The sequence below is a fragment of the Podarcis erhardii genome (genome assembly GCF_964252035.2).
Source record: "Podarcis erhardii genome assembly, chromosome: 6".
Lineage (NCBI taxonomy): Eukaryota > Metazoa > Chordata > Lepidosauria > Squamata > Lacertidae > Podarcis > Podarcis erhardii.
This window is the reverse complement of record NC_138510.1, coordinates 78,566,912-78,588,428: the sequence shown is the minus strand read 5'-3', so window position 1 is coordinate 78,588,428 and position 21,517 is coordinate 78,566,912. Positions and strand designations below refer to the sequence as shown.

At 43.6% G+C, this 21,517-nt stretch overlaps 1 protein-coding gene across 3 annotated transcripts in view; it reads left to right on the top strand.

Moving 5' to 3' along the window:
* The window catches only part of OLFM3 (olfactomedin 3), a 167,364-nt gene that overhangs the window by 132,202 nt on the left and 13,645 nt on the right, over positions 1 to 21,517 (top strand). For all 3 annotated transcript variants that reach the window (XM_081866024.1, XM_081866023.1, XM_081866025.1), the window contains exons 3-4: positions 6,533 to 6,688; positions 16,492 to 16,711. In XM_081866024.1, the coding sequence (XP_081722150.1) occupies positions 6,533 to 6,688; positions 16,492 to 16,711 (376 nt within the window). The remainder of the gene's footprint in view (positions 1 to 6,532; positions 6,689 to 16,491; positions 16,712 to 21,517) is intronic.

The window sequence follows — 21,517 nt, the reverse complement described above, 5'->3', positions numbered from 1 at the left end:
ACTGAGGGTCTGTGTCGCAGCTCCAGTTGTCCCTGATCTTGTTCCTCCACACTGACTCTCGCTGGAATCCGGGAGTCAGTGCTATCCCCCAAGGCGGGGGGGATAGCTAGTCATAACCAATGCCTAAGCAACCATTCACAATGTGTATGATAATAAAGTTGTGGCCAAAATTATGCCAAAAACCTTAAACAAAAATTACGTGTGATGTGTGAGTTATTGGGTTGGGGTGTTTGGGGGGACCTCAGCATGCAATCAGTGTTTCTGGAACCATTTCTTCCCCATAGTATTTTCAGCCACAAAAGCAAATCTGAATGATATTGAGTACAGCCCTAATAAAATTATTTTAATTTAATCACATTGAGTATGCAAGGAATTTCCCTTTTATGTCACATTGAATCTTCTTACAGATTCAGATTAACAGCAACTCTAGCAAAACAAACAGCCCTAGTTTTGTCACAGTTCTAAGGGGTGTTTTATTTGCTTGACTTGCACAGCGACAAGGATAATAAAAGTTGTGGATTTGCTATTATCACTGGCAGTTTCTCAAAAAGCGCTAAGAGCTAGATAAGTAGCAAATCTGCATTTTGATGAAATACCAGCTTTGCAGTCTTTTTAAACTAGGAGCAGAGTTACAGAAGATTAAGTAATCAGAAATCCATAGCATTGTTGTCTGCATCTGTGGGAATTTCTGACCCAACCTATCCCTCAGGGCGGAGTTGGTTTACAAATTTAAAAGTTTAAAGTACGCCTTGCTGCATCAGGTCAGAGGTCCACCTACTCTAGGCTGGTCATTTAAGCAGCACCAAAAATGAGGAAATGCATTACCAAAGAAGAAGGCACCCACCTGCATACAATTTGCACATGGATTCATTGCTATAATTTAAACAGAAATAACATATACCTTACCCCAATGGAGAAGACTGTGACTGGGTGAACTGTGTGCTTGCTCAGTCCTGCTGTCCTATGGGGCATGGGTGGTGCTATGGTCTAAACCACTGAGCCCCTTGGGCTTGCTGATCAGAAGGTTGGTGGTTCGAATCCCCGTAACAGGGTGAGCTCCTGTCACTCTGGTCCCAGCTCCTGCCAACCTCGCAGATCGAAAGCACACCGGTGCAAGTAGATAAATAGGTACCGCTGCAGCGGGAACATAAACAGCATTTCCATGCGCTCTGGTTTCTGCCATGGAGTTCCATTGCACCAGAAGCAGTTAAGTCATGCTGGCCACATGACTCATAAAGCTGTCTGTGGACAAACATTGGCTCCCTCAGCCTGAAAGTGTGATGAGCACCACAACCCCATAGTCGCCTTTGACTGGACTTAACCGTCCAGGGGTCCTTTTGTGGGATGTAATCCACTGGGAGCAGTCAAGTACAACATTACCTGTTTTGCTAGAGTAGTCATGCAGGGAATGTTAGTCCAGCCAGTCGCAACTTCCTGTTCCTCCTGACCTGGAGCATCCTTCCTTGCATGTAACTAGTAGGTGGGCGTGACCTTTCCAGACCTGGTAAGATGCCAAGTCACTCAGCCACCTCCCTCTCTTCGATCTTCTTTTTCGTCCTGCCAAATTCCTGATTCACCTGGACTGCTGCAAGCCAGCAGCCCCCCAGGTTATCTCCCATATGGGGTAAACCTGTTTGTACATGTTTGTAACTTTAAGCCTAAAGCTTGCCTTCAGGGATCACACTGTGCTCTGACTGATCGTGAGTAAAACTATTTTTTGTTACTTATGAATAAGACTGTTGTGTCTTTATTCTTTTAGGAGGGATCAAAGGGGTCTTACCAGGAATAATAGAACATATCTCAATCTGGGCAAGCCAGATTGAATTGTTTGTTGTCTTAAAAGTCTCACACAAGTCTACAACTGGTTTTCTGCTGCAAAGGGGGCAGAGTGAAGAAACTTCCTAGCGCAAGTTAGGAAGCATATTAATAATCAATATATCCTCTCTTGCCACCCTCAACATTCCCACACCTTTACCTTTCTTTACCTTTACCTTTACCTGCTGTCCAGCTTCTAATTGCTGGTGGCCATCTGCATCTTGTTCTAGCACTGAAAGATGCCACTGGAAGCTCACAAGCAGACTATGAAAGTATTAATATAATGCATTTCAATATGGAGCTTCCTCCATTTGTGAAGATGAAGCCAGGGAGTCAGTTGGCAAAGGTTGGAACTAAAGCACCATGGACAGACTTCCATGTGGGCACCATGGCTCTCCACTCTGCAGTTTATACCACAACAATTCACTCTTGAATATGATACGATAATCTTTATTGTCATTGTCCCATACAGAACAACGAAATTGAAAAAAATCTACATCGGACATTCAAAAACCAACAAGCCTGCTATCCCAGCTATCCCAGCCTGGTTAGCCCCCTAAAAACTCTGATACCCCATAATTAAATACAATATACTCCCATAGAGACTACCTTACACTGTGTTTAAAACCAAAATTGCATTTGGATCGAAACTGTTTCTCAGGCGGCTAGTCCTAGTCTTTATAACCCTGTACCTTCTTCCAGAAGGCAGAAGCTGAAAGAGATCATTTCTGGGGTGCCCACTATCCTGCACTATCTCTGCAGCTTTCTTATGACACCTGGAAACATAGATTTGATCCAAGGTGGGAAGAGTGAACCCAATCTCAAGGGGCTGGAGGAAGCTGCTTCCAGTACAGTATGAGGAAGGCTGATTGCAAAAGGAAATGTTGAGGCATTTGTGGGTATATGTCTGGACACCAGGGCTTTCTTCTTCTTCTTCTTCTTCTTCTTCTTCTTCTTCTTCTTCTTCTTCTTCTTCTTTTAGTTTCTCCTTTTATTTCAGTGAGAAGGAGATCCAATGTGCAGGTTGCACTTGCAGAAGAAAACACTAGCATAGTTCAGGGAAGGCGGGGGATGAGACGCTTTGTACTTGAACAAATATTGCTGTCTCGCATCTTCCAAAGCACAGACACATCAAAAAGGAAAGTATCAGGAAAGTATAGAATTTGGGGGCTTTGAAAGGAAAATAAATATATGCACTCCAATGTATCAAGAGTCAGGGCTGAACTAAAACCATGACCCCACATCAAAGACCCTGATCCCGGTGTTTCAACAAATCTGGCAGTGATTCAGAGTGGGAGTGGGGAAGTACGTGATGTGGTGATGTCACACCAGCACTGAGATCGCCCAGAATTTATAGGGTAGGTGGGGGTGGACTTGATACGGAATAGCTATTTATGTCAGCAGTTCTGCTCCTCAGCACAGAAGGTGGTTGCATTTCTGGTCGTCCTTTTTTTTTTTTTTGTGGTTCTAAGGCCCCTGAGGTCTGAATATTGATGGAACCACTCTCACAATACATCCTTTCAAAGGATGGTGGCAACCCCCCCCCCCCATCAAGGAGATGCCATACTTCTGAGAAGCCACATAATATGGTTCATAGCACCTGAAACATTAGCAGAAGCATGCTATATTTTATTCCCCCCCCCAACCCCCCAACCCCACATTTCTGGTCTTTTCAGCCTCCCTACTTCGTTTTATTTTCTCCCCTATTGAAAATCCCATCTAGACATTTCTTTTGCACAGTATTTTGGGATTATGAACTGAGAAGTAATGAAATCAAATTTGCCAATTCCTGAACTAGAATACTTAACATTTTTGTGTCATCTGATATATACTCTCTTTTAAAACAGTGGCAGCTGAATAGGGAAGCCTGTTTCTGTTCCATGTCATTTTCTCTCAATCATAGGTCCCTTCCACCCCATTATTTTGGATTTTTTAATGCACAAAAATGTGCTATTATTATTATTATTATTATTATTATTATTATTATTATTATTAGAATTTATTATGCACATCTTATGCATTTTGGTACACATTCCAGCCTTAAAATGCATGTTTTGTGTTTCAAAACTATTCATTTTGTGTGCACATTTCCCCCACAAAATAGTGCATTTTTGTTTGAACCAAGACTGTGTCACAGAATTTGAAGTGTACAATCCAATTGATTCCCTAGGCTAAAGAGTTCTTGGATGAGCAAAGGGCCAGTGTCCTAATGCAATCAAGAAAGCACACTGAAAGTGATGAATTGGTCGCTGAGAGCCCTGAGTTCTTGAGTGACTTCAAATTAGCACAAGAAAACATCCATCCAAAGTCAAGTGTTGTACTCAAAAAAGAAGTCACTCTCCCCTTTGGTGCACCTGAAAATTCCCCATTCAGATGCCACCCTGTTTTATTTTGTTTTTGTATTTCTGAGGCTGTATTTGGTCCTAGACCCCTGAACTCTTGGGTCTTCATTCCTCAGTTAACCACTATAGATGATGCCCAAAGGCTGCCCAGCAAGCTCTGTGAGAACAGCAGGGGCTCTGCCTTCCCCTCCATCCTTCTGAATCCAGTCTCCTGCATTCCTCAACAACCAACATGTATCTGAAGCTCAAGGAAAGGGGAACTTTTAGCAGTTTTACAGTGGGGAAGAGGCAGCAGCTAAAACATGAAAAGCTTGAGGCACACCCAAAAGATGCGTATGACAGCAGTGGCACTCACCTGACCACTTCCGCTTACTGGGAAGGGGAGGTTGACAGGGTGCAAACACAGTGGCAGAGGCAAGGCAATGCTCCTGCAGGTGCGTTTGCACTGTGGCAACCACTGTACCGCCTGGTGTGCAGCACTGCAACCAACTGGAGGTCAGGAGAGTGGCAGAGCCATACCACTGATGACAGCAAACAAAGTTTGCCAGGTGCTTATTTGACCAGGAGCAGAGATGGATGGTTCAGTCTAGAGTGGTACCTCAGGTTACATACGCTTCAGGTTACATACGCTTCAGGTTACAGATTCCGCTAACCCAGAAATAGTGCTTCAAGTTAAGAACAGTTTCAGGTTAAGTACGGACCTCCAGAATGAATTAAGTACTTAACCTGAGGTACCACTGTATTTTTGATCTGCGTTGCTTTCACATCTGTTCTTAAACCCATTCCATTTTGTTTCTGTTTCAGCCTGGGAACTTGTAAAAAGTGCATTATTTTTGTACAAGTTTTTCATGAAATATGCATTACTTTGGCATTTTACACTAAAGTATGGCTTTTATATGCATTTCGATATGACTTCTAAGTATCAATACCAAAGGTATTGGATATTTGGATATCCCTATCAGTCTGGGAAATGTGAGTCCAGTCGTTTTATTTAAAAATACAGACTGCATGCTTTGTATTAATTTGGAAATTCTAATAAATATCTATAAAAAAATAAAAAATAAAAATACAGACTGCATGTAATCCTCAAGCATCCCTAAGCAGGAGCTTAAGCCAATGTGTGTGAGAGAGAGAGAGAGAGAGAGAGAGAGAGAGAGACAGACAGACAGACAGACAGACAGACAGACATACCGTATTTTTCGCTATATAGGACGCACTTTTTCCCTTCCAAAAATTAAGGGGAAATGTGTGTGCATCCTATGGAGCGAATGCAGGCTCCTTGGCTTCAGTGTTAGCAACGTGAAGCCTCCGAAGCGCAGAGGGAGCGCTCCCTCCACGCTCCCCAAGCTTCGCGTTGCTTTCGCTGAAGCCTGGAGAGCGAGGGGATCAGTGTGCACCTACCCCTCTCGCTCTCCAGGCTTCAGGGATATCCGCCTGAAGCCTTTGGAGTGCAGTGGGACCTCGCGCTGCGCTCCAGAGGCTTCGGGTTCCTTTTGCTGAAGCCAGGAGAGCAAGACTCTCCTGGCTTCAGCAGAGAGGGAGAGCTGTGCAGCGCCCCTTCAGCCAAGCGGGAGAAGAAATGGAAGGGGCTCCATTTCTCCTGCCGCTTTGCTGAAGGGGCGCTGAGCAGAGAGGGGGAGAATTTTTTTTCTTGTTCACCCCCTCTAATAGTGCATCCTATAGAGCAGAAAATACGGTATATATTTGTGGGTGGGTGGGTGTGGTGGGTGGGTTTCTGTCTCTGTGTGCGCACGCGCGTGTGTGTGTGCGCACGTGTGTGTGTGTGTGTGTGTGTGTGTGTGTGTGTGTGTTCACAGCATTTACATCTTTTAGCCATACACTCACACCTACTTAGGTGTGCACTTTAAACTATGTCATGTATGAAGCAGCCATAAGAGACTGCTTCCATACCAGCCTGTGGTTGTTACTGATTCCCAGCACTGTCCTGAACTGACCTAAAAGCAACACACACACCTTGCTTCAGGCTACTACAGTATTTAACATATATATTTGTGCAAAAATATGCAGCTCTGCCTCAGCATCGATGTTCCTCTTTTGCTGAGTTGCCACAATATGTTCTTTTTTGCAGGCATTGTTTGATGGGGTAAAGGGACAGGTTCAAATTCTGTACCTCCACAGTCTCATTAATTTTAGAAGGGGTCGTACCTGTACAAAACGAGACTGTGTTTCCAATTCGCTGTTCTTGTGAATTTCAGAGCTCAGCAAAATGCCTAGCAAATCTGAATGCTGACACATGCCCGCGTATCATTCAGCGTTTGATATAACAGCATTTTTATGTGTGAGAACAGAAACTTAAGTATATAGATAGATAGACAGTATATTCTGAGAGCATAATTGATGTTCTTCCTTAACAGGTTCAGAATATGTCCCAGTCCATTGAAGTTTTAAACCTACGGACTCAGAGAGATTTCCAGTACGTTTTAAGGATGGAAACACAAATGAAAGGGCTGAAGGCCAAGTTCCGGCAAATTGAAGATGACCGGAAGACACTAATGACAAAGCATTTTCAAGTATGTTTGACGTTTCTCTTCTTTTAATGATCACTTGAGTGACTGCCAGAAGTGATGTGCTTGTGAGAAACAATGTGCAGCCGGCAAAGCTGTCGACTTGAAATGCTTGTCGGTAAGCGCATAATGAACCCCCTTGTTTCTGCCGCGATCATCCCTCTCGCTGCAGCGTTTCGCTGTGATGGGAAGTGACCATTAATTAGTGACACAATAGTGGGGGGGGGGTGTCACCACTGCAGAACAGAATCCTATTTTCGCGGCATCCATGATGGGGTTCCCACCAGGAGATTTAGATGCAAAACAGCCTCTGCTTGTGATAAATGAAGCACACCCGGCAGAATTAATAAGAAAAGAGCAAAGAGCCATAGTGTCCCTTTAAACTCTGACATTCTGTACTTTCCAGGGTGGGAAAGTTTATAAGGAGATAAGTTCATGTTGCTTTAATTCAGGCATAGGCAAACTCTGGTCCTCCAGATGTTTGGGCCTACAATTCCCATCATCCCTAGCTAACAGGACCAGTGGTCAGGGATGATGCGAATTGTAGTCCCAAACATTGGGAGGGCCGGAGTTTGCCTATGCCTGCTTTAATTAGTAGCACTGTGGGTTTTTCAGTTGTTGTGTCTGGGTTTGTTGTTGTGGTTTTTTTTTAAAAAAAAAAGGCATGATAGGTTGTTGGCTCTTGTAAAACATGAAGTAATGTAGTTCGTTTTATTTTATTTTTGTTAATGTTTTTAAGTTTTACAATGTACCAGCAACAAAAGTTCCAAATAATAACATTACAACAGGTTGAAAACTGCATAAGGCTGCATGTCGTCCCTGTGCTTGTTATTCCAAGCATCTAGAAGAACTCCTATTTCTCCATCAATTTATCGGGTTGAGTTATTTGTAGCTGCCTTTAGTCAGTTAGTTTAATCATTGTCACAATGGACCAGATCTTTTCAATCCATTCAAAAACAGGAAGAATTGAGCGCCTCTTTTTCTATTTTTTCCACAGTCACTACCTTTGCAGCAGCAACATAATTGGGATGGTTCCTTACATAATTATCCTCGTCTGATTTTTTTAATCCAATTTTTTCCTGGAAGTGGAACCAACTGCCTTTTTTTCCTCCCTCCCGCTTCCTTAATCAGAATTTTATTTTGAGACAAAGTTAAAAATACAAGCAAGGAAAGGAACTTGCAGTGGAACAAGATCAGTAAAGAAAAAAACAAACTTACTGATAATCATCAATCCTTTGATTATTATGCATGTTGAACAACTAGCTCACTGACTATGCTATATGTAGAATGTACATTGTAGCCAGACACTTGTATTTGGCTGGAATTTGATCACACTTTTGAATAGCTTCCACATAGGAAATAAATGAACACCCCCATGCCACAATACATAATACTGGTAGACAGAGGAAATTGAAGTCCTGTTACACCAGCAAAGCCGCTCTGGCACAACACTGGATACAAACAGGGCCGTCTTTACCAGAGGGTGCAAGGGGAGTGGGGCACCTAGGTGCTGAATTCTGGGGGGCGCCAGGCACAAGCCGCTGAAGCTCTTAATGATCTACCTGTTATGAAATAATAAATAATATAAATAATAAATAATTTCAATCAAGCTAGGAAAACAAAATACATATATACCTAGGTATTACCGAAATGTATACCTACTGTTTCACTAAAGGACTTTCAACTTTGTGCGTTCATTTACCAAAGACGCGCCGCTTTGGAGACTTCCAATTACATACTACACACAACTTTGTCACTATATACAATTTCTGAAGAAGATAATTCTGCAGGAATGAAAGATCTTTACATTTCAAATCAATTTTTCCCCCTGAGGTTTGTACGGAGTGCTGCTATCTGTATCTGTCGTCTCTCCCTCCCTTGTCTAGTTTACATTCATGTGCACAGTGGAAAAGACACCAAAACCCTCTGCAAAAAAGTGTTTTGATATGCTTGTAATTTGTGGTTGCACCTTTTGATTCTTTTTGTGTGGTGTTCTAATGTAGAGGAACGAAAGCGAGCAATAAGTAACAATCCAGGCTGGCTTCTGATTTCTTTCTGGAAGAGTTAAAACAAACAAACAGCAATGCAGTTGTGCATTTTGCCAAGGCAGGAGAGTCAGAGAAGCTACAAATGAACCAAAGAAATGGAAAACTAGGACAAACTGCACATGCTCCAGTTCTGAAATCTAGTCTGGAACCGATTTTAGAGATTCTACAGGTTTCACCAGAACAGAGTGAGGCTATAGATCACTAGAGGAGACAACTAGCTCATCCCTAACCAGGGCCAGTAGACCCCAGCTCCTTTCTCACTGCACCAATATGGTAACTTGGCAGAAGCGGGATCTTCTGGCCTACTCTCTGCAGTGCATTGTGCCAGTACTGCAGAGGGCCAGAAAAGGGATCAAATGACACAACGGAGCCAATAGCATTTTACATGGTGGCGCTGTGGGTTAAACCACAGAGCCTAGGACTTGTCAATCAGAAGGTCGGCAGTTCGAATCCCCACGACGGGGTGAGCTCCCGTTGCTCGGTCCCTGCTCCTGCCAACCTAGCAGTTCGAAAGCACATCAAAGTGCAAGTAGATAAATAGGTACCGCTCCGGCACGAAGGTAAACGGCGTTTCCGTGCACTGCTCTGGTTCGCCAGAATCAGCTTAGTCATGCTGGCCACATGACCCGGAAGCTGTACGCCGGCTCCCTTGGCCAATAAAGGGAGATGAGCACCGCAACCCCAGAGTCGGTCACGACTGGACCTAATGGTTAGGGGTTCCTTTACCTTGACCTTTACAATGAGTCTGGCTCCTGCTCAGTCAGAGCAACTTGACTTTCCAGCAAAAGCCAAGTTGCCATTCTCCCAGCTTCTCTGTCTCTTAGCTGCCCTGCTCAACAGTGTGTTGCATTACCAGCTTGCCAGCTCCCCATTCTGTCAACAAGTCAGCTCACCTTTCTTCTAGACTCCTCTGGCTGCCTTGCTTCACCTCCTCTCACCCGCCTGCTCTGATAGGGACCGCTTACCAGCGGGAAGGTAAACGGCGTTCCGTGTGCTGCTCTGGCGCCGGTTCGCCGGAGCAGCTTTGTCACGCTGGCCACGTGACCCGGAAGTGTTTGCGGACAGCGCTGGCTCCCGGCCTCTAGAGTGAGATGAGCGCACAACCCTAGAGTCTGTCAAGACTGGCCCGTACAGGCAGGGGTAGCTTTACCTTTTTTATCTAACTTAAGGACGAGAGCAATTCAAAAACAAAACCAGGTTGTCTCGGTTGGAGAAATGCTTCCTTTAAGATGTTCTTTTCCTGCCCAAGAAAGGTTCAGAAAGGTGTAACTAGAGGATATGTCCATAGCTGTACAAGACTCAACGGCGATTCCTATCATCATTGGCAATAATGGGAAGCTTGTATTGTGCCATTCAAGTATTTTGTATTGTCATTACACTTTTCGTGGCCCTAGCGTTAAGGTCAGCATCCAGCAGTTCCAATGAGAGCTGTCAAGGGCAACATCATGTTCTGAACACTGTAACCTTTTAAAAGACCCGATATTTGGATTGGCTGGACCTTCAGCTTTGATTGGGTCCTTTGACTGGCATTTTAAAAGGAGTGCAAAGCAATCATATTACTCAGTAATTTTAAAAGGTCAGAATAACAGGCCGTGCTTCTTTCTTTTGGAAGAGCAATCTGTGAGATTGCTCAGTGCACTTCATGCTTAAACTGGGGACTGAGCACAATGGTACAGAGCAGGCTTTGTATGCACAATGACCAAAGTGCAATTTATATACTTCCTAGTTGTGTTAGAATGCAATGAACACATTTCTTATCTGTCACCAATATGGCCCAATTTGGTCTTTTGAAAACTTGTAAAATAGAGGTTCAGTTTTCCTTTTACTGGCATATGCTTGATCAGACATCTTAAGCAACTGAATTAGCTCAACCAAATTTCAATCAAGAGGTGGTTTTTTTTAAAAAAGAGCCTATTTCACTTGTGGAGGAAAAGAAGCAATCTGTCGCCCTGTGGATATCATAGTCACATTACGGTGTTTTTATCTCGTTCACATTCTGAAAAGGCTGGTCTGCTTCTTAGTGTGTGTGCAGGAAATGGGAGGATCTTTTAGAAAATGCATTTCTACCCATTGATTATTACAGACAATCTGAGCACTCGTGTGTTCCCTACTTATGAAGCTTTCCCTGCTAAGTGATGTCAGCTTTGCCAGAGAGTCTGTGCATCCAGCTGAGAATTGCAGTTCCTGAACTAGTGCCTGGAGAACAGAATCGAGTACACTGGGTGGACATCCCTCATCTGTAGGGATGCCCACAAAAGTGATTAGCTGCAAAAAAAAAAATACAACCCAACACCAATCTGCTGAGAGCTGGCAGCAGAGGGATGAAGAGTGCTGCCCCTTCTTCAGTAGCCTGCTGAATGCAGATGTTTTCATTTCTTCTGGCAGCCTACAGGTTCTGTTTGGGGCACAAAGGAGGGACGGATTGCTCCATTCCTCCTTTGCCAGCTCACTCACTCAACTGCACAGGATCCCATTTGCTTGCCTTTGGCTACCAGGATTAAATACAAGGCTGCATTTGGATCATTTTGGATCCTTTGTAAAAAAAAAAAAAATTTCAGGCATAAAAGTGTATCAGTCCATTTGGATTCTTTTCTTTTCTTTAAAAAATGCAATCTTCAGATCTTAAACCACAGCCTTCATGCTAATCTAACTGCTGGCAATAAGTACCACTTTGGCCCAAGTGCCAGATCATGGCTTGGTGCAAATAAGCAAACATGCAGGTTCCCAGAGCAAAATTCACAGCCCCAGCACTCCTCCCGAGTCTGATTGCTGCCACACTATGCTGTAAAAGACCCTGGACCAGAGTTGTTGTTGTTTAGTCGTTTAGTCATGTCCGACTCTTCGTGACCCCATGGACCAGAGCATGCCAGGCAGGGGTGCCTGGCGTGCTCTGGACCAGAGTACCTATCTGCATGTACACAAATGTTTAAAGATGAGTGTTCATGCATATGTTAAGAGGATTATAAATTGAGCAGTTAGTGTGCATATCAGCCAGCCATTGTAAACATTCACCAGACTTCATGGAGAATCCTTCTAAGACATGGGTAGGCAACCTAACGCCTGGGAGCCAGATCCGGCCCAATCAGCTTCTAAATCCAGCCCGCAGACAGTCCGGGAATCAGCATGTTTTTACATGAGTAGAATGTGTCCTTTTATTTAAAATGGGTCTCTGGGTTATTTGTGGAGCCTGCCTGATGTTTTTACATGAATAGAATGTGTGCTTTTATTTGTGGGGCATAGGAATTTGTGGGGTTATTTATGGGGCATAGGAATTCGTTCATATATTTTTTCAAAATAGTTCAACACCCCACAAGGTCTGAGGGACAGTGGACTGGTCCCCTGCTGAAAAAGTTTGCTGACCCCTGTTCCAAGAGGCCAGGTGAATTATGCACAATGGCTGGTTGTCACGCACATGAACTGCCCATCTTATGTCTCCCTTGACATATATATTGTTCAAGTTTGTTAAAGGAAGAACAACCGTGAACAAATTAAGCCCATTTGCCTCATAGAGTAAGGGACTGCTGTAAGTTGCTTCAGGAAATGGAGTTTGAGGTCTATAGTTCTTTCCTTTTGCCCATATCGAAACCACTATTGAAACGAAGCCCAACAATGTACATAGTCATGTCACTGTGTTCGTAAATTAAGATCTCTGGAACAGAAAGAGGATTTAATGTCCCATTTGTGAAGGTCTGTGTGAGTTTATGGTTCTGTGTCTAACAAAACACTCCCTCGATTCATCCTTTCCGAGCGGATATCATTTCAAGATTTCTGGGCATCAACAAAAAGTGGAATTTTCCTCATGAGTATACCATTGTATAAGAGAACTGCAAAGGGGGCTCTAGTTACTCTAATGCATTTATGGTAATAACATTTCCGCATGTAATTTAAAAATGCAATTTACATCTATTTAAATTAGCTATATGTAAAACATGCCTTTTGACATTGCCTGTGGATTTTTACCCCACCTCATCACTGGAATTAATATTTCCCAGGTGATATCCCCCCCCCCCTCATAAAAAAATTCATTAAATTGAAATGGTTGATACAATTAATTTAAATGTACTTTTGTCGAAACACTGGAACCACTATCATCATTATTATGCAACATGGTACAGTGCTAACAAAAACACCTCAAGGGATAAACCCATTCACTGAGCTGAAGACTGATTTTACAATATCAGCTAATTTCTCTCAACATCATGAGGGCATTTCTCAACCATCATAGGCAAAGCTTTCTTATTAGAACCACTTTAGTAATGTATCATGAAATGTTCAAACAAACAAGTTTATTAAATTTGTGAGGTCCATGCCTTTACACAAAATACCATAAAACATTATTAAAAAGATAGACAATAAAATTATAAAAATAAGCTAAAATTCATGCCATGCTGTCCCAGCAAAGGAAACTACCCAAAAAACCCCACCATTCAGGAAAGAAGATACAGCAACAGATTAGGAGAGCAATGGGAGGGACCTCACCATTTCATCCAGGAACCATACCCTAGTTTTCATAGCCTTCACCACAAAGACCGCTACCACGTGAGAAATCCATGGATCAGCGTCCACCAGTAAAAACTTTACTTGGTCCTCAGAGTTGACTATTGATTTGGGAATAGTTCGCATCCCTGAAGGCTGAATAGATGGGACAATACAACATGTAATGTGTGAAATCCTCTTTGGTTCTCATATGACAAGGACATATACGCTGCTCTACTGGGATTTTTGCATATCTGCCTGACAGATAGGCCGTAGGAATGGTTTGAAAACGGGCCATGGTGAAAGCTCTCCGAAGGGTGGGATTGGTGATATTCGCCAAGTAATTGGCACAGGTTTTGACTGTTTTCAGTCGGGGAAACCAGTGGGAGGACCCTGGGTTCTGTATTTTTGTGATATCTAACAGAGTGCCTCTCTCCAGGATCCATTCCCGAACTTTGTCCGGGCTCCACAGTTTGAGAATATTAAACTCCGGTAGGATGTATCTAACCAGGATCTCAGATAGGTTTTGACGCCAAGTAGTGTTCTTTTGAAGAGATACAGAGGCTTGTTTGGCCAATAAGGTGTTTGAAGTGTTTGCAAGGTTGATGTAAAATCGTAGGAATCTTAAGTGGGCCCTGGCAGACACAGAGGGTAATCCAACCTCCACCCTCAAGAAAGCTGCTGGGGTTCCTTGAGGAAGGCCTAGAATCCTCTTGAGATAATAATTTTGCAAAATTTCAAGCCGTTCCAACAGCCTCTGGTTCCACCCCCAGAGTTCTATCCCATATAACATCTGGGGAATAGCTTTCCCAACAAAAGCTCTTAATGCCGGGATCACCAATTGTCCTCCCCAGGTACGAAAAAAACTAAGCAGAACACCAATTGTTCTTCGTGTTAGGATGGTTACAGCCTTAAAGTGGGCTAGCCAACTAGATGTAGCCTGGAATGTAACACCCAGATATTTTAAAAAAGGGCACTGTTCAATCACATGTTCGTCTAAAGACCATCTAAAGGTGTGGCGAGCTCTAGTGAACACCACAATTTTTGTTTTGTCATAGTTTATCTTTAGTGAGTTATGGGAACAGTAGGCTGCGATCCACTCCAACATGCTGCGTAAGCCTCTTCGGGTAAGTGCCATTAAAGCCATGTCATCGGCATATAACAATATATTCAGACGTTTACCTTCAAGGGCTGGAGCCGATGACTTGTACTTTGCCATGTACTGGACAATGTCGTTTATATAAAAGTTAAAAAGAAATGGGGCTAGCAGGCATCCCTGTTTGACCCCTTTCCCCAATGGCAGTGGGTCCGTAAGAGTTCCCGATGGCCCAGTTCTGATTTTAACTGTAGTATCTGTGTGTAACTCTCTGAGAATTTTTAAAAGTCGTCTATCAATGTCTGTTTCATATAATTTTTTCCATAGTCTATCTCTACAGATTGAGTCAAAGGCAGATGTCAAGTCTACGAAGGCCACAAAGAGTCTGCTCTTATACGCTTTTGAATATTTCGCTACCAGGGTCTGTAGTACCATACAGTGAAATGTAGCGATTCTCTTTATTCCAAATGAGCAAATGCCAAAACCCAATGCAGGCAGGCAGTCAATGATTTCTGCTGGAGTCAGTGGAACCAAGTCATGTCCTATCCAGATTATCCTTTTTTGTGAGCTTGCTTGCTCAGTGGTTGCCGCAAACCAAGATTCACTTCGAGTAAAATCATTGAAATTAATAGACCTAAGGTAAAGGGTAAAGGGACCCCTGACCATTAGGTCCAGTCACGGACGACTCTGGGGTTGCGGCGCTCATCTCGCTTTATTGGCCAAGGGAGCCGGCGTACAGCTTCCGGTTCTTGTGGCCAGCATGACTAAGCTGCTTCTGGTGAACCAGAGCAGCACACGGAAATGCCGTTTACCTTCGTGCCGGAGCGGTACCTATTTATCTACTTGCACTTTGACGTGCTTTCGAACTGCTAGGTTGGCAGGAGCAAGGACCAAGCAACTGGAGCTCACCCCGTCGCAAGGATTCGAACCACCGACCTTCTGATCACCAAGCCCTAGGCTCTGTGATTTAACCCACAATGCCACCCGCATCCCTAGACCTAAGTTAGTTGTGTTCATTAATTTCAATGGGTCTCATCTGAGGAGGACTGGCATTGGATACAACCCCAATATTATTGTTCGCTTAGGACCCACCTACCATTTTTATACTTCCGTGTTATCTTTCCATTCTTCTGCATTTGCCTCCTACGCAGATGAACTGGCCAGTCCATTTTTGCTGTTGCGGATTTAGAAGCTGAGATCTTTTCTTAATGGACTGGAGAAGGGGTGTATGTGTTTCCAAATCACCTTTCAAAACCAGGTGATAGGCAAAATGATTGATGGAACTCGTTTAACACAAGGTTAAAGTATTGACCAAAGTAGTACAGTGTGCTAAGGAAACTGTTTCGGAATCAGTTTGGGGTCTGGGGAGACTTGCACTTAACAGAAATCTAGAAGAAACAAACTATCTGTGGGTGAAGAATCCAAATGTTTTAGCATAAAGGTCAAACCACACACTTGGGCGTAATCAAAAGCCTTTCCTCTGGGAAACTGCTTTGGGAGCCGTTTTAGAGGATTAATCATTTTATTGATACATGTCTTGATTGGTCAAATGGCAAGTATAACCAGTTTTGTAAATGGTTAGAATATTGGCAAAAGAATCAGTCAGGTAGGAGGGGTTGTTTATCAACACACCAGCCTAGATTCAGGGGTCTTCATGTGGACAAGAATCTCCTTTAGAGCTGCCACCTTTGACAGTGTTGAACACTTATTGAAGTGCCCAGGATGCTCTTAGTGGATGAGGAGGTTCTGTACAGATCAACCAATCACCTCTTCTAAATAGAAAAATCAAATCAATTCACTAGCTTTCTCACACACCACAATGATAATAGTGGAATGCATGTATATAGATAAGCGTTCTGTCATTATTTGGACAATGGATGTATGTTTCTGATCAAACTAGCTTTAAAAATAATATTCCTGTTCTTCATAGTTCTATACTGGGAAAGGTTTGATTTAAAAGAAAACAATTTCTCTTTAAGATTATTTAAGAACATACAATTTATCCAAAGCTTTAAAGCCATTCGTCTCGGGGCTTCTAAACCTCTCGTGGGACACTAATTTTGATACTATGATCAATAGGAAGTTCAGGCATAGATTTGATAAGAAGCATAAAAGAATTTTATTAAAGAACTTAGAGGACGTAACATTTTTAGACTTCCCTAATGCACACTTCACTGCTTTTTTCGCAGGAGCTGAAAGAAAAGATGGATGAGCTCCTGCCACTGATACCAGTCCTGGAACAGTACAAAACTGATGCTAAGTTAATCACCCAGTTCAAAGAGGAAATTAGAAATCTGTCTTCAGTCCTCACCGGGATCCAGGAGGAAATTGGTGCCTATGATTATGAGGAACTCCACCAGCGAGTGCTCAGTTTGGAAACCAGGCTTCGAGACTGCATGAAAAAGCTTAGTAAGTTCACAATTTCATGGCCCATTTCGTCCCGCTGCATGTGGGTTTGAATGGGGTTTCAAGCCATCTGGAATTGCAGAGTTGTAATCCGACACATCGGGGAAGGGGCACAGGTTGGCATCCTGCTGCACACCCCTGTGGCAATAGATGAACATGGCCTCTGATCACAGTGCTTTCCCACAGGCTAGGAGTGGAAAGGGCATGGAGCTCAGCTCGGGAAAAGCAATAGTCTTACTTGCCCAATTTCCTTTGCTTTGCAGCTTATCTTTGGCATTTTTATTTTTCGTTTACTTTCCAAGAGTGAATCAGATGCTAAAATGTACTTTGACTCAGTAGACCCCCTTGCAAAATCTAAGGGTCTTGGCTCTTCCTCTTTCAGCGAAAGACAATTTTTCATATAAATATACATACAGTGGTACCTCGGGTTAAGTACTTAATTCGTTCTGGAGGTCCGTACTTAACCTGAAACTGTTCTTAACCTGAAGCACCACTTTAGCCAATGGGGCCTCCTGCTGCCACCGCGCCGCCGGGGCACGATTTCTGTTCTCATCCTGAAGCAAAGTTCTTAACCTGAAGCACTATTTCTGGGTTAGCGGAGTCTGTAACCTGAAGTGTATGTAACCTGAAGGGTATGTAACCCAAGGTACCACTGAACTCGGAACACTACCTGCTTGGTGGGTAAGCACAATTTCAAAGAGTAATGGCCCATCTATACACCTCTGTTTTATTGCATGTGCATGCAGCAAAATCCCACGGACACATTAATCATGCATTTGAAATACTTTATTGTCACTTGTACAACTTGTATACAGTGAGATTACACAAGCACCCTCCACTCAGCTCTCTTAGTCTTAATTCCCCTCATTTACTGACGCACACCCACCAAACCCGAAAGTCAGTTGCCCTGTTGTTACCTTCTCATTCAGCAGCCTAACAGCCCATGGATAGAAGCTGTTCTTTACCCTGTTGGTGCGACTAATATGCTTCTATATCTTCTGCCTGAGGGCAGGAGATCAAGAAAGTGCTGGCCAGGGTGTGAATCATCCCTGAGAATTTTCCTCACTCTCCTGAGGCAACGTTCTTCCGCTATTTCATCCAGTGGATTCACGGGACAGCCCATAATATCTTGTGCTGTATTCACCACCCTCTGTAGGCACTTCCTATCCGTTGATGTCAAACCAGTGTACCACACCGTGAAGCAGTATGAAAGGACACTTTCTGTGGGCCAGTAGAAGGAGATAATCAAATGTTGATTGACATTGTTCTTTCGCAATACTCTGAAGAGATGGAGTAGAATTGTAGAGTTGAATTGAATTGTAGAGTTGGGAGGGACCACAAGGGTCATCTAGTCCAACCCCCAGCAATGCTGGAATCTTTTGCCCAACCTAGGGCTCGAACCCATAACCCTGAGATTAAGAGTCTCATGCTCTACCGCTATGCTATGCTCCCTTTTGAAGTGGGAATATACAGGACTGCTCATGGATCAGTCCACTCTATCAGCTGTTCCTCAATACTTCCCCTTTGTTCCCATCAGCTCCAGTCCCACATTTTATCTCCCAAGTGCAAACTATTTGCTCTCTGATGCCAAGCCTTCATACATTTTCACATTTTAAATTTTTGTGTCCAGATTGCTGTGGGAAACCATTGCTTGTTTACACACACACACACACACACACACACACACACACACAAATCCACTGGAAAAGGTAGTTCATCCATCTTCAATTCCAACACAGTAAGACTTCTGTGCCCGTTAAATGATTCAGCTTCTTAAGAGGTGAAAGCTGAATGTTGAAGTGTGGGAAATACAGTGGTGCCCCGCAAGACGAATGCCTCGCAAGACGGAAAACCTGCTAGATGAAAGGGTTTTCCGTTTTGGAGGCGCTTTGCAAAACGAATTTCCCTATGGGCTTGCTTTGCAAGACGAAAACGTCTTGCGAGTTCCTGCGGGTTTTCCCCCCTTCCCCCCCTTTTCCTAAGCCGCTAAGCCGCTTATCAGCTGATCCGCTGATAAGCTGCTTAACAGCTGATCGCTAAAAGCCGCTAAACTGCTAATAGCGCTAATCCGCTAAGCTGTCAATGGGCTTGCTTCGCAAGACGAAAAAACCGCTAGACGAAGAGCCTCACGGAATGGATTAATTTCGTCTTGCGAGGCACCACTGTAGTTCCACTTATAGGTGCATCTTTTAATGTCTGAAGCTTCCTCAAAATGGCTTAAATCCAGGTATTTCTAGATTCTGATTTGTGGCTTAGTTTCTGTTTCCTTTACTTTCATGTACAGTGGTACCTTGGTTTACAACCATAATCCGTTCTGGAGGTCCATTCGTAAACCAAAACAGGTTGTAACCCAAGGCTCGCTTTCGCCAATGGGGCCTCCCCCAAAAAATTTCTTCAAAACAGGTTGTAACCCAAGGCTCACTTTCGCCAATGGGGCCTCCCCACCAAAATTTCTTCATAATCAAAAAAAAAAAAATGGGTTGTAATCCAAAAAAAGTTCACAAACCGGGACACATACTTCCGGGTTTGATGTTTTTGTAATCCAAAACATATGCAAACCAGACTGTTTGCAAACCAAGGTACCACTGTATTTCAGGAATCGATATGCCAAATTTCCATGATTTAAAACTACGACACCCTTATGTACTAGGGTAGTTCTGTTAAATTCAACAGGATTGCTCCTGCAAATAGGCTGCAAGTTATGGCTCTAACCCCAAACACTTTTTTCTTGTAAGTCTCACTGATTCCTGTGGAACTTAATCACAAGTGAGCAGTCTCCATGCTCGCCACTTCTCTTATGTAAAGGCTCACCCCTTATTTCAGCCTGGCTGGGGCTGGTGGGAGTTATAGCCCCAAACATCTGGGTGATATCAGGTTGGTGAAGTCTGCCTTGTTTCCAAAAAGGGAGCCTCTCTCACATTCATGCAAGCACTTCATTGCATCATATTGATCAGTCCTATCCAAGATAAAAGGCAGCATGAATTTTAAAGTTCGGTGAACTTAGTAAGTTAATGAAAGGGGGAAAGGAAGATCACTTGTACTAACTTCACAAGAACTGCAAGTGCATAAGAATTAACTTACAAAGTTTCTGAAGAAGAACATTCACCCTTCATTTCTGTCAACCGTGCATCTTTAGAAAGAGCCCAATTAACTGAAAGAAAATAATTAGTCAAAGATGGGGAATAGCAGGATTATCCACATCACTGTCTTCTAGATTGTGTCACTCTCCTACCAAGTAGGATCTGCTGCGGTAAACTCTGCGTAGTAACTGAAAAACTGTGTAGATATTTCTCAATATCATGAATCCTAGTGGATCCTGGAGGCAAATGAACTGAGTGAGAGGTAAAAGATGATCTCTCGATTGAGTTATCCTTTCAATAATTCATTCTCAGAGTCTGAAACTAGAAATAACACCGTGAAAGAGAGAAAGCAAAAAAAAAAAGCAGATGAACAGAAAGGAATTGTCTAGTGGAAATCTAACCAGTGTGCAAGTGATTAGAGTGCTAGACTAAGGACTGATCAAATCCTGACTCAGCCAGGAAGCTTACTGGCTAACCTTAGGCCAGTCAACGCCTCTCACGGAGGTGAGAGGAGAGGTTTTTGTTTTCTCGTTTCTGTTTTATCTTGTATTTTCATCTTGTGAACCGGCCTGAGATCTTTTCATGAAGGGTGGTATATAAATCTTATAGATGAAGATGATGATGATAACCACCTACCTCACAGAGCTGTGAGGATAAAATGAGGAAAGGGATGGACTGGAAGAAAAGTGAGGTATAAATGTACGGCGGTACCTCTACTTACATTCACCTCTGGTTACGTATTCTTCGGGATACGTGCGCAGCAAACCAGGAAGTATTTTTCCAGGTTTTGCCCTTGCTCACATGCACAGAAGTGCTCTATGTGCCGTGCACATGCACAGAAGCGGCACCCCCAGATACGCAAACCTCAGGATCCAACCGGAGCTCCAGAATGGATCCTGTGCGCAACCGGAGGTACCACTGTAATCATAAGTAATATCTCTTTAGGGCTTCTGCTCCATTTTGGTGTTTCCTGATTGCATGAAGTGGGAAGAGGACAGGGGTGAATAGGCAAGCCTCACTTCCAACACCGAATACGTCAGCTCCACTTCAGACTGGTCTGCATCAACAGGGAAGGCCTGAAGCAGAGTTAGTCGATTGTATTTGAGTAAGGTAAAGGGACCCCTGACCATTAGGTCCAGTCGTGGCCGACTCTGGGGTTGTGGCGCTCATCTTGCTTTATTGACTGTGGGAGCCAGCCTACAGCTTCCAGGTCATGCGACCAGCATGACTAAGCCGCTTCTGGCGAACCAGAGCAGCACACAGAAACGCTGTTTACCTTCCCGGCGGAGCGGTACCCATTTATCTACTTGAACTTTGACGTGCTTTCAAACTGCTAGGTTGGCAGAAGCAGGGACCAAACAACGGGAGCTCACCCTGTTGCAGGGATTCGAACCACCAACCTTCTGATCAGCAAGTCCTAGGCTCTGTGGTTTAACCCACAGCGTGTAAATGCACATAAAAACCTCATCATGAATGGGGGCTCCATCAGAACAGGAAGATATGAAGTGCAGCTAGTCCTTGAATGCTTGCTCCTGACCCATTTTTAAATTCAGCACCAAATGCAATCCCCCCTGGTATCAGCTGCATTTAGGATCTTCCAGTCAGAGCTAGCATGTTCTTACATCATTCTCGAGCGCCATCCATCCCTGGCGCAAGGGGGTATTGCTTTTGGCACTGAATTCACCATCAAAAACAAGCTCCGCTTTTGCCAAGGAAAGCGGCACAACCA